General features: G+C 38.9%; 1 protein-coding gene across 2 annotated transcripts in view; it reads right to left on the reverse strand.

Moving 5' to 3' along the window:
- Alg11 (ALG11 alpha-1,2-mannosyltransferase) overlaps positions 1 to 12826 on the reverse strand; it is a 54613-nt gene extending 41787 nt beyond the window's left edge. The window contains exon 1 of one of the 2 annotated variants that reach the window (XM_090380035.1): positions 12717 to 12826. In XM_090380035.1, the coding sequence (XP_090236161.1) occupies positions 12717 to 12766 (50 nt within the window). In that variant the 5' untranslated portion in view covers positions 12767 to 12826. Of the gene's footprint in view, positions 1 to 12631 lie in introns of both variants that reach the window. The other variant, XM_090380042.1, reaches the window with a different exon arrangement.
- Between the last annotated feature and the right edge of the window lie 534 nt (positions 12827 to 13360).

The raw sequence follows: 13360 nt of genomic DNA on the forward strand, positions 1-13360 counted from the left end.
ATAAAAATTTAAAAAAATTTTTTTAAAAATTGTTTTTTTATTAAAAAATAAAAAGATCCATACAATAAATATTGTAACCTTTAAGAAAAGCTGAAACGTTCGTATAATCCATGGGCAATTCTTCACACAACAGTTTTTTTCCAAGAATATCTCTCTATACATTAAAAAAGTTTTCCTCCTAAAGATATTTATTTGAGCCAATGGAAGAAGGGAGCGAGGGAATTACGTCACTAGGAAGGTAATTAATTATTGACAACTGCCTCCATAATGTTCACCGCCTCATGCACATACTTCTCTATCTAACTGGCATCAAACGTTCCATTGTCATGTTTTTTGTACATTAATGAATATTGCATATTTGTAAATAGTATTTTGTAAATATTTTAAATATTTTTATAGCTTGTAAATATTTCAGTTAAATATTTTAGTCCTGCTCTTTATGATGCAACAATATTCCTCATGCACCATACAACCCGAAGCAAACAGCCTTTTTCTAAGTGACCTATGTAAATGCAGGTAAATAATAACTAGGTAAATAATAAGATAAATAATTACATAGGTTATTTCCTGATTAGATAACAATCATAGTGACAGTGTTTTTTGCCAGGCAGAACCAGGGGTCTCCCCCAACTTTGTGTTTTTACTCTGTGTATAATACAATACGCTGCATAAGGCGAGAGTGTGTGTTAGTGTGGGTTTTGTTGTTCCTCTGGCCACAGCCAGTATGGGGCCTTGTGGAGAGCTATTAACACCCACAGTTTCCGTCACCGCCCTGGGGAGGCGGGCCAGGACACATTAGGAAAGAAGAAAGCTCTGGCAGGGCAAACCCCGGGGTAGCCCAGGTATCCAAGGAGAGCCCCCCCCCCCCAAAAAAAAAAATTTTTAATTTTTTGTCTGAACTCCAGTATAGAGTACACCGATGAAAGTGAGGAAAGGCGGCGGTGATTGGCGGGTGAAGGCACCTCCCACTCAGTGCTGTGATTGTACTCACTCAGTGGATGTGATCGTAGAACAGTGATTATACGGTCAAGTTCTGTGATTGGGTGATTATCGTGGAGGCATTTTCTTTCCGATTGTTTTGTGTCATCAAGGAGGGGGTGCTTAGCTTAGGTAGGGTATTTACCCTCCCATCCCACTATTTTTCAATCGAAAAATGAGTTTCGAGGTAGTTCACAGTTTCATTATTTCTTATTAAGTTGTTTGGACCTAACTACTAAATGGAACCGTTAGGTATTTCTTTTTGTCTGGGTGCACTGTGAAAAAATTACTGAGCCACTAAGGTTGAACCGAGAAAGTTTGGGAACCCCTGACATAAAATACACAATGAATAAATGACTATTGCAGAAATATTTCAACAGTGATGACTTTCTCTTTTCATCAATCAAAATCTGATAGCCGACAAGAATCTTTTCTGGGCCCTGGCAAAATAAATATCACAGAGGTTATCTGCGATATGAAAGATTTCATCTAGTTCTTTTACCATTATTTCCGTCGCGGTAACATTTTCATCTGGCTCATTTAAAAATTTGTATTTTTAAATACAAGTCTGCATTGATTTTATTAGCAGGAGACAAACAAGTAACACGTCTTCTTCCAATGGTTGATGGAACACACCGAGGCAGGCAAACGTTTGTTTACTGCCCGTCCGACACACGGTAAGCTTAACGCGCAATTCAACCATCGCATAAAAAAACAAAAAAAAAGGTTGCGTTAATTGGAAATTTGCATCGTGTAAAGTGAAAAGTGGTATAATTTTTTCAAATAGCGGTAACCGAAAAACGCGTTAATCGAACTCACATTATGCAAGACCTGGCTGTATTCTTCCCTCAATGTCTAGCCATAAATAATGTGATATAACATTACTAGGCAATCACATGCATATAACCATACAAATCACATTACAAATATATGGTTACCATATTTAAAATCTAATCCCAAGCCCAGGAAACTCAGAAAAAATGTATATACATAGTGTATGGGTGTGCATGTGTATTAGAAATGATGCAAGGAAGCAGCATTTTAGCATTAGTAGAGGCATTTGATGCAAGAAAGCAAGCTTATGCAGCATCAGCCAAAAAAAAAATAAAAATAAAGTAAAATAAATAAATAAAAAAAAAAGAACCACTTCCACTTCACCCCTCTGTTCGTTCGAAATACCTGTCCAGCTGAGCCTTAAACTTATTTAGGCTATCAACTTCCACGACAAGGGATGGAAGTCTGTTCCACCTACCAACCACCCGCTGGCTAAAGGCAAATTTCCGCACATCTATCCTACATCTGTCTTTCCTTAATTTGAATTTATGCCCTCTCAGGTGATTATTCTGAGCAAGAAGAACAATCCCATCAGCATTGAGCATGCTCAAACCATTCAAGGCTTTATACACCTCTATCAGATCACCTCGCTGGTGCCTAGTCTCCAGACACTGTAATTTGAAAAACTTAAGCCTTTCTTCGTAAGAGCACCCCTTTGTTCCATTCACTAATCTTGTTGCCCTTCTCTGTACTCGTCCCAACAGCTCTACATCCTTCTTGAAATGAGGCCTCCAGACCTGTATAAAGTACTCAAGGAGTGGCCTGACCATTGCCTTATACAAGGGAATAATCACCTCCTCATCCCTGGTAGAAAAATTCCTGTATATGATTGACAAGACACCATGAGCTACTCTTGCAGCCCATCTGCACTGCTCAGAAAACTTCATATCTGCCTGCACAACCACCCCCAGGTCCCTTTCATTCTCTACCACTGTCAGTGTAGTACCACAGAGTTGATACGTTGCTCTGGGGTTGCTGTTTCCCATATGTAGTACTTTACATTTGTCAATGTTAAAGTTCTTTTGCCACCTCTCAGCCCATCTGCTCAACCTTTCCAAATCCTGTTGCAGCAGCATAGTGTCAGTAGTGTCCTTGACAACCCTGCCAACCTTTGTATCGTCTGCAAACTTAGACAGTACACTTGATATACCATCATCAATATCATTTATAAATGCAGAAAACAATAATGGACCCAACACTGAACCCTGAGGGACTCCACTAATAACATTAGTCCACGATGAGCAGTGTCCATTGATTACCACTCTCTGTCTTCTCCCCCTCAACCACCCCTTTATCCATAGCAGCAATTTAACTCCAATGCCACACTGCTCCAATTTGTGCAGCAGTCTTCCATGTGCAACAGTATCAAAAGCCTTTCTAAGATCCAAGTATATAATATCAGAGTTATTCCCTGCATCCAGTTCTTTTGTGACTGCATCATAGTATCCAATCAAATTGGTCAGGCAAGACTTTCCCTTAACAAAACCATGCTGTGTCCGAGCTATAACTGAAGTCTTGTCTAGATGATCCTGCAGTGCTTCTTTAACCAGTGCCTCCATTAATTTTCCTGGAACAGAAGTTAAACTCACAGGTCTATAATTACTTGTGTAAGCCTTTGAGCCTCCTTTGTGAATTGGGGTCACATTTGCACATCTCCAGTCTGTGGGTACCTGCCCTGAGTCCAAGGATGCTCTCATAATTATGGCTAAGGGTTTGCTTACTTCCTTTGATGCCTCCTTTAATATAACTGGATAGATCCCATCTACCCCAGGTGCCTTTCTTGTGTTTATCTTTAACAATTTCTCCTCCACTTTACTCTCAATTATTACACAATTCTCTAGCTTACTGCCAGAGTTGAATACACCTCTGGCATTCCCCTCGCTGAATAACTCCTCATGTGTGAATGTCGATGCAAAAAATTCATTTAGTTTGTTAGCTACCTGAGCAGGATCATCAACAGCTGACCCATCGATATCAAGTGGACCAATCTGATTCATCCCCTTCCTTCTAGAGTTTACATAAGTAAATAAAGAACTCTTTGCTGTTTTTCTTTGCATCCTTTGCCAAAGATTTCTCGTAATCTGCCTTTGCCTGCTTAACCTCCTTTTTAACTTGGTTACAGATCAACTTGTATCTATCATAGGCTTCTGTGTCACGTGTTAATTTATATGTATCCCATGCATTTTTCTTCTCTGTCATATGTCTCATTAGTTCATCTGACATCCATTTAGGCCAAAACCTTGAACAATATTTCGTTGGTATGTAAAGCCTAGTAGCTTCCAAGATAAGTTATTTGAATGCTTCCCATTTTGAATTTGCTGTTGGGACCAACTGATGATGTTGGTAACATCATCAGTTGGTCCCTAGGTGGCGGTGATCACAGCACACTGTGATCACCGCCACCTAGTGGTTCATTTACCTGCAGATTCTTAATGCATGAAGAATCACTACTGATAATCAAATCAAGAGTATTACTCCCTCTAGTTGCCTCTCGAACATGCTGATGTAGAAAACAATCATCCAATAAATCCACAAAAGCCTTGCTAGTGTGTGAGTGACGAGCCCCCAAATTCCAGTCAATATCTGGGAAATTAAAATCCCCCATTATAAGACTCTCTGATTTACTGGCCCACTCTATTTCCCTGCACAATTTCTTATTATACTCATCAGAGTCATTAGGCCTATAGCACATTCCTACTCTCAATTTTGATCTCCCAATGCTTATGTCACACCAAACTGACTCGACACTGCACTGTCCAGCGATGTCGACTGGCTTCACTTCCTTGGATTTTATGTGTTTCTTAACTAATAGCATAACCAATTCACCCTTCCTATCCTGTCTATCCTTTCTGTAGACGCTGTACTCGCCAAATTTCAGTTCTGCATTCCTAATATCTGTGTGACACCACGTCTCTGATATCCGAACAATATCCGCCTTTGATGCTTTGAGCAATACCTCAAATTCATCAAATTTATTTACCAAATTCCTGGCATTGGTGTACATGCAAGTATACATGCACCTGTTTCTATTCTTAGCTACCCTAACACAACCCATGTGTTTACTTGTACCGCAATGACTCCCAGCAGTCTCGGAAATAGCCTGCATCTTGTTTTTCAAGCTTCTGCTCATTCCAATAGAAGCAGTGCAAGAATCACTTTCACATCTGCCAGTGGCTTCTGTTAATCTATTAGTCTTTGTATCCCTCCCAAGCTAGCATTTTCCGACCCACCTAACACTGCCTCGATAGCATCAGCAAATATTCTTGCACCCTTTCTATTTAAGTGTATCCCATCCCTGTAGAAGCAGTCTCTCCTGTTAACAAGTACAGTCCAGGTTGAAAAAAAATTCTACCCCTTGAGCCTTGCACAATCTTTCCAGGGCCGAACTGATCGACAAGGCTCTCATCATATACTCTCTCCTATCGTGTCTGGGCAGAATTGCAGACACTTTCAAATGTTTAGGTACAATGTGGCATTCAGATATGAATCTATGGGTATCAACAGACCCAACGTGTGCCAAGAAAACATTCCCCACACCATAACACTGACCCCACCACCTTGCACAGTAGTCGTCAGACATGAAGGGTCCATGGATTCATGTTATTTTTGCCAAATTCTGAGCCTTCCATCAATATAATGCAGCAGGAACTTTGACTTGTTTGACCAAGCAGCTGTTTTCCAATCCTTGATAGTCCAGTGCTGGTGTTACTGTGCCCACAGGAGGCGTGTTCTCTTGTTCTTCATTGATAACAAAGGTACGCAATGTGGCCATCGGCTGTCGTAGCCCATTCGCGACAAAGTGTGACTAGTGGTACGTTGCAATATTTTGTTCTGCACACCAAGGTTGTATACTGATGTGATGTGAGATATTGTGGCCCATCTGTTTGCTTTCACAATTCTAGCCATCCTCCTCTGATCTCTGTCTCATGAACAATCGATTTTCTTCCACGGGAGTGCCATTAAGAGGATGTTTTCTGTTCATTGCACCATTCTCGATACACCCTTGAAACTGTGGTGCACGAAAAGTTCAGGAGAACTGCCATTTCAGAGATGCTTTGTCCAGCACATCTTGCAACTACTACCATGCTACGTTCAAAGTCTGTCAGATCACTCCTTTTCCCCATTCTTGCTACAGTTTGGACGCTTAACTAATACTAAAAAGGTTGTTCTGCTGAATTTATATACACAACTATGGTCATGTTACTTGCATAGTTGTGGGACAAACTATTTGCATGCACAACAGCGGTGTACCTAATAACGTGGCAGAACAGTGTATCTACCATAGGCTTTTGTATCACCTAATAATTTATATGCATCCTATGCATTTTTCTTCTCTACTACAAGTCTCATTGCTTTATCTGACATCCATTAGATCTAAACCTTGAACAATATTTCTTAGTTGGTACAAACTGCCTAGTAGCATCTATGATTAATTCCCTGGGTGCTTCCCATTTAGAGTTCGTTGTTGGTAACATCATTAGTTGGTCCCGCCATACAGAATTTAAAAAAACTCTCTGAGAACACTGTAGTCACTGTTACAAAAGCCTTTCCCTTCACCCTTGACAGTACCTATCTTTAAGTAAATTCACCATCAGTACACTGTGATCACTACCACCCAGTGGGTTTTATCTGCATTAGAATCATTGCTGATAACCTGGTCAAGAGTAGTGCTTGTTGGCTAACGTGCTGTAAAGAACAGTCATCTAATAAATCCACAAAAGTCTTGCTAATGTGTGAGTGCATATGTGACCAACCCAAGAGTTCCAGTCAATATCTGGAAAGTTCAAATCTGCCATTATAAGATGTTCTGATTTACTGGCCCACTTTAATTCTCTGTATAGTGGTTTTCTATACTCATCACTGTCATTATGCCTATAACACACTCCTACTCCCACTTCCATTTTCCTAGTGCTTATGCCAAACCACCCTGACAATACTGCACTGGCCACTCACGCCCACTGTATGAACTGTATGTTAGAGTATATCATTGAAAAAAGCTCATGACCTGGCAGCTTAGTTAAGAAGCATATTTAATATGCTTCTTAACTAAGAGCATAACCCCCTCACCCACCCCTCCTGTTCTGTCTATCCTATCTGTATACATTGCACTCTCCATGTTCAATTTTTGCATCCCTTATGTCTGAGTGACACCACATCTGTGATATCCTTACAATATTTGCATTTCATGACTTAATCTGTGCTTCAAATTCATCAAATTTATTTATACTGCTCCTAGCATTACTGCACATGCAAGTATATGTGTGCACCTATTCTTACTTTTAGTTACCCTAACACAGCCCGTGTATTTACTTGTTCCTTGACGACCCACATCGGGGCTTGGAATCCCCACACCTTGCTTTCCAAGCTGCTTTATGTTCCAATGGCAGTGCAAGAACCACTTTCACACATATGAATGTATGAGATGGAGCAGAATGTAAAATTCCCCATGATTAGACATTAAACTTTATTCACAGGATGTATTGTAAATACCAGTTATTATATTTGGAACAACATGTAAGAAACAAGATGGAATTTTTATTAAAATTATTAATCACTTCAAAAAAGTGGATTAGAAGTCGAGGCCTGCAATTGATAAATGTTAGAAAAAGTAAATTTTGTGTTCTAATTTAATTGATTTTATCTTGAAGGAGATTTATATCAATCCCCTCTTTGCATCACTGACAAAATGATGCACGGAAGTAAGCTTATGCAGCATCAACAAAAAAAAAAAAAAAAAAAAAAAACTGTTTACATATTTCATTTGCCCAATCCTTTAAATTTATTGAAACTACCTACTTCCACAATATCCGATGAAAGTTTATTCCAAAAACAAATTATTCTTTCAAGGCAAATTTATTCACACGTATTCTACACCTATTCTTTTTCAATTTATGGACCCTTGTGTGTGTGTGTGTGTGTGTGTGTGTGTGTGTGTGTGTGTGTGTGTGTGTGTGTGTGTGTGTGTGTGTGTGTGTTGCCTGAGAAAGAGTAAATATGCTTTCAGCATTTAGTTAATTCAACTTATAATGCAATTTACAGAACCCAGTTGGTCGTCATGATAAGCATACCATTATGTACCCACACCTAATCTTCTTGCTCTTCTCTTCCTTTCCAGCAGATTATCCTTCTTAAAATGAGATTTCCAAACCTGACACAGAAGAGTTTAAGATTGGAAACATGCCACAGTTTATTTCTGCAATGTTTTGAAACAAACATCAATGTTGCATTAATTTTTTATTAAATCAGACACAGGTGTCTACCCAATCACCATATTAAGATTGAAGGTCTGGAAGCAACTGTGTCTGGACACAAGCTCTTAGGGACAGCAAAATGAACAGCATTAATGGGGCCTTTGCATATAGTTATACAGCACTGAAAATGAATCCAGTATTACTGGAGCCTCTTCATGTAGTGAGGAAGGGGAAAGCATTTTCTTTGTTGTCTCCAGGCATTTAAAAATCTTTATGCTGTCTTGATTTACTAAATAAATTTATGAATTTTAAATATTTTAAAATTTTGTAAATGTAAAATGTGCTATAGAAGTTTGCTCCTTAATTTGTGAACAAAATACATGCAAAAATTCTTAAGTGACAATCTGTTATGTAGAGGAAATGAAACAAAAGCACAAAGAAAGGCCCTAACTTATGAATAGATTCATTTCAAAAGTTAATAAGTCTGCTGTTCCAAACTGCAAATGCATTTTCCCCATAGAATTTGAGCATTGTCAATTTACTTAAGACTATGGTTAGGCCACATCTTGAGTACTGTATACAGGTTTGGAGGCCTCATTTTAGGAAGGATGTAGAGCTCCTAGAATAGGTGCAGAGGAGGGCAGCCAGAGTGGTGAAGGGAACAAAAGGGTGCTCTTACCTAGAAAGGCTTCAGGTCTGCAAACTGCAACATCTCAAGGCTAGGCACTTGCAGGAAGATCTGACTGAGGTGTTTAAAGTTTTGAATTGATTGAGTAAGCTGAATGTTAATGGTATTCCTCCAGTTGCTGAGACTACATACAGGAGAGCACAAATTCAAGTTGAGGAAGGATGGTTGCAAGATAAATGTGTGGAAGTTTGCCTCCAGCCAACGGGTGGCTGCTTGTTGGAACAGGCTTCCATGTGTTATTGTGGAAGTGGATGGGTTGAATAAATTCAAGAAAGAATTAGACAAATTCTTGTGCAGGAATTGGGAGTTTTTTTTTTTTTTTTTGGCTGATGCTACATAAGCTTGCTTTCTTGCCTCACTGTACCCACCGTGTACTTATGCATGGTCACCCACCATGCAAAAGTACATGGTGGGTGACCACCCAGGTGTGAACCAACGTAAGCAGGGGTCGAGGTGTGGCACCCACACCACATGGAGGAACGCCGCCCCTCTACGTTACCAGGCAGTACTAGGTGGTAGATAACTCTCTCATCAACCGGTGAAATACCACCACTTTGCTTACTGGAGGCTTGAAGTGGCGGAACCCATGTTTAGTCTCTAGAGCTAAGTTCCAGTCAACCCTTCCCTATCTCTTCCATCATGCAGTATGATTGATGACTTTTGAGGTTATGATGAACGTCGTGGGGAGATCCAATATTCCTTACATTTCGAGGGTACAGATCTAAAACGGTGTTCGCAGGCCGGCCGCTAGTTAGTTCACCGAACCGAACCTATTGGTAACTCTCTAGGAGGCTTCCGGATCGGCTAGTGTATAATCTTGCTACCTCTACTCTGCCAGATAGTGAATATAGGGAGTCCGAGTAGTGTGTATGCGGGGAGCATTGTCGAGGCCACGTTATGGCAAGGATCTGGGTATATTCTTACCACGTGTATGCCATATCCAAAATTTTCATTACTTCATACAGCATGTCCCACCCACTTTTCTTACCATTGAATACACCATGAATTGTCAAACTAATAGAGCAAGCTTATCTGTGAAAAGATCTAAACCTCCCAAGCACTTCCTAATTCATTTCACAAATATACGTGGTCTCAATTCTAATCTCAACGATGTCCATTTCCACTTGCAGTCTGCCAAACCCTATGTACTTTTTCTGACAGAATCTCAGTTATCGGTTGATTCAACTACTGCTCATCTCAGATGCCCAAATTATTCGCTGTATGATTCCTTTCGCCTCAAAGGTGGTACCTGTGCATATGTCCATTCTGATATTCCCTGTCAGAGACTTGGCAATTTGGAATCTCCTCTGGCTTAAAATCTCTCTACCTCATTGTGTCAAATTCATCTGTTGTCTCTACCGTTCTCCCAACTCCACTAATCACTTGGAGCTCTTTGACTTTCTCTCTTTGCAACTTGACTTTCTCCAGTCCAACTTTCCTAACAGTGAGGTAATTTTTCTTGGTGATTTTAATGTTCACAACTCCAGCTGGCTTCCATTTTCTAGTCACACCGACCCAGCAGGTTGAGATGCTGAGGCTTTTGCAATTACTAATGACCTAGCACAGATTGTTTATTTACCTACAAGAATACCGGACAATCCTACTCATACAGCCAATACGCTTGATCTTTTTCTCACAAACAACCCTTCTAAGTACACGGTCGAAGTGAGAGGTCCTTTAGGCACTTCAGATCACAACTTAGTGATTGTCTCTTCTCCAATGGAACCTTTATCTCATGGCTATTCCCAACCTCGTGTTGTTTGGCATTAGAAGAATGCAAAATGGGATGACCTGCAAGACTTCTTTTCTTCTTTTCCTTGGTCAGATTACTGTTTCAAAACTTCTGATGTCACCGTTTGCTCAGATCGTGTCAGTGAAATTATTCTTGCAGGAATGGAATCCTTTATCCCACACTCCACTTTAAAATCTTGTCCTTTATCTAAACCTTGGTTTTCCAATAAATGTGCTAAGGCTGTTCAAGAGAAGAATGTTGCATATCGTAATTGGCTTGTTTCTAATTCTTCAGTTTCATTTTCTGCCTACACCAAAGCTCGCAACAATTGTAAAGCCGTTATTAATCAGTCCAAACTAGAGTTTGAATAGGCTAAGAGTAGAAAACTTGCTTCTTGTGCTAATGGTAGCCGAGCATTCTGGTCTCTTGCCAAAGCTATTGGCCGCAACTTTTGCACATCTCTGCTCCCACCTCTGTCCAAACCAGATGGTTCTGTTGTCACTTCAGCCAAGGATAAAGCTGACCTGCTAGCATCCCATTTTTCTTCCAGCTCATGTATTAATGATCGTGGTAAAACACCTCCCACGATTCCCAACACACTCCATTCAATGCCTCCTGTGGTCTTCCATCATACCTCTCGTGTTTGGGGTTCACATAAAAAAAAAAAAAAATTAAATGCAACAGACTTTGCTATAAAAATGAGATTAATAAAAAAAGTCTTACAACTCACAACGATTATTCAATAATAGAAATCAGTCATCTGTCCTTTGAATCACATTTTCCCCGATGACTCAATCTCTTGTTTGTTTTACAAACTGCCTGGATCACTGATCCATCTAAAAGAAACTCAGGATAATTAGCGATTGTCTCTTCTCTGTTCTCAATTTTGCATATAACTTTAATATTATCCTCCACACATTAGAGCAATGATTTCAACTTGCTGTAATGTGTTAAAAATATATATTCAGTCAGTTTACTCTTCACTGGTTGTGCAGAGTACAGATTAACAATAAAGAGAGCCAAAAAAAAAAAAGCAGTCAACAATCTTGAAGAACACACTGTAAGGTAGCAATATATAATTTAGAAATAATGTACATTTTGTGTTTGCTTTTGTTAGATCATGGAGCCATCAGTTACTACTGGGAAGCAAGACTGACAATTCATTGATAATTACCAATGGAAACCTCAGTTTTTCAGTCATGTTGCTTTTTTGAGTATATGATGCATTAAACTGGCCTAGTCATTTGTGGAGCACTTCAAACCTTGTGTTTGTAAACAACGTCAACGCTGCTTTCGTCTATTTGTATTCAGCCACAAAAAGAAATTAAAGGCTGCACTATAATGAAATACAGGTAATATTTTATGCAGCTCAAGAAATGCTGTTATTTCCACTACACAAACATAAAAAAATTTGACTGTAACTCAGTGCGGTTACACCTACTTTAATACAGCATAATCTGCACCAACATAATATAATTTGTTTTATTTTTCTGAAATTTTCCATCTTCCACTGAGTGTTTTTCCGATAAAAAGCTGGAAATTGGCTGACGTGGGAGTATAATATAATGAAGAAACAGCATGCAGCGCCAAACAATTTCTAAAAACGAAATGTAGGCATTCATATCAGAATTAACGAAACATCATTTTCAATTCAAAACAAAAATTAAAAGAAGAAAAAGAAAAAAAAAAAAACAATGTCAGACACAACACGGCTCGTGTTTCATTTAGGAGGTCAAAGGTTAAAATATGAGCGCATAAGTTTGTTTACACTTTTATTACACCATAATAGTTCTGTTGCTACAATACATTTTTTTTTTCCAAATTCAGTTACAATTTTTCAGTGGTGCAATGCATCAATAAGGCATACTGTATTTTTCGGCGTTTTGTTTAGGCAGTGCTTTATTTTTTTATCGGATAACAGTAAATTTTTAAAAGCCCAACTTTCAATAGCTCGCATATTTTTCTTCTCCCTTTAACCTCGAGTTATCGAGAGTGTACTGAATAAGGTTAACGGCTAAACGTTCTTTAACTGGTCATGCATTCAATGTAGAATATCAGTGGTGGGTAATTGACTGGCACTTATAGGCATACTCTATAATACCTTTTTATGATAAATTGAATCTATTTTAAAAATTACTTATATAATAATAATCATTGAGGGTGGAAGGAATGAACGGAAGTTTACAATATATTAAAACAAATAATTACCCGGTACTAAACTTCATGTTTACCTCGATACTGCATATGATACTATGCCGATAAGGCTAAGCTCTGACAGATACAAGCCACTTACTTGAACACTGAGTAAAACACTCCATAAACATATATCATCGATTCACTCATCACATCTAATCAGGTAAGATGAGGTCGCTAGTAGGATTATAAAGGTTAAAAATAGAGAAAAATATGTAGATCAAAATGAAATAAAAAATGTTACACTAAAAACTTCTATCAAACACATGTTAAAAACAACTCAGACGTACTACTTTTGCTGACGATGAACAAAGGCCATCTACTGGACATATTAATAATTACTATACATAAAGTCCCTTAGATTTAGATACGGTGTACATGTGTACAGTATGCAGTATTCTGTCAGCTCATTAATCGCTTGGAATGAAAGTAGAGGGAAATTACACATGTGTATTTAAGCAAATATACGAGGGTTACACAAAAAAAAAGTAGCAAAACGAAAAACATATCTCCGATAGAGCATCCCGCGAGGAGACGCTGTTTCTGGATGCCCCATGACATGTCCTACGTGACGTCCTATTTATTGCTGTCGTAGGATTATAAGCACATCAGCGACTAAGGCAATATTGCGTTGTTGGATATAATTCTATACAAGTGCGTGTTCGTAGACAGATTTGCCTGTTCTGCGAGCTGACAAACCCCGAATACTGCTCAAAATTTAGTTCTAAATGAAAGTGAGACAAA

This window comes from Mastigoproctus giganteus, chromosome 1 (assembly GCF_048544385.1).
Source record: "Mastigoproctus giganteus isolate SK-2022 chromosome 1, ASM4854438v1, whole genome shotgun sequence".
Lineage (NCBI taxonomy): Eukaryota > Metazoa > Arthropoda > Arachnida > Uropygi > Thelyphonidae > Mastigoproctus > Mastigoproctus giganteus.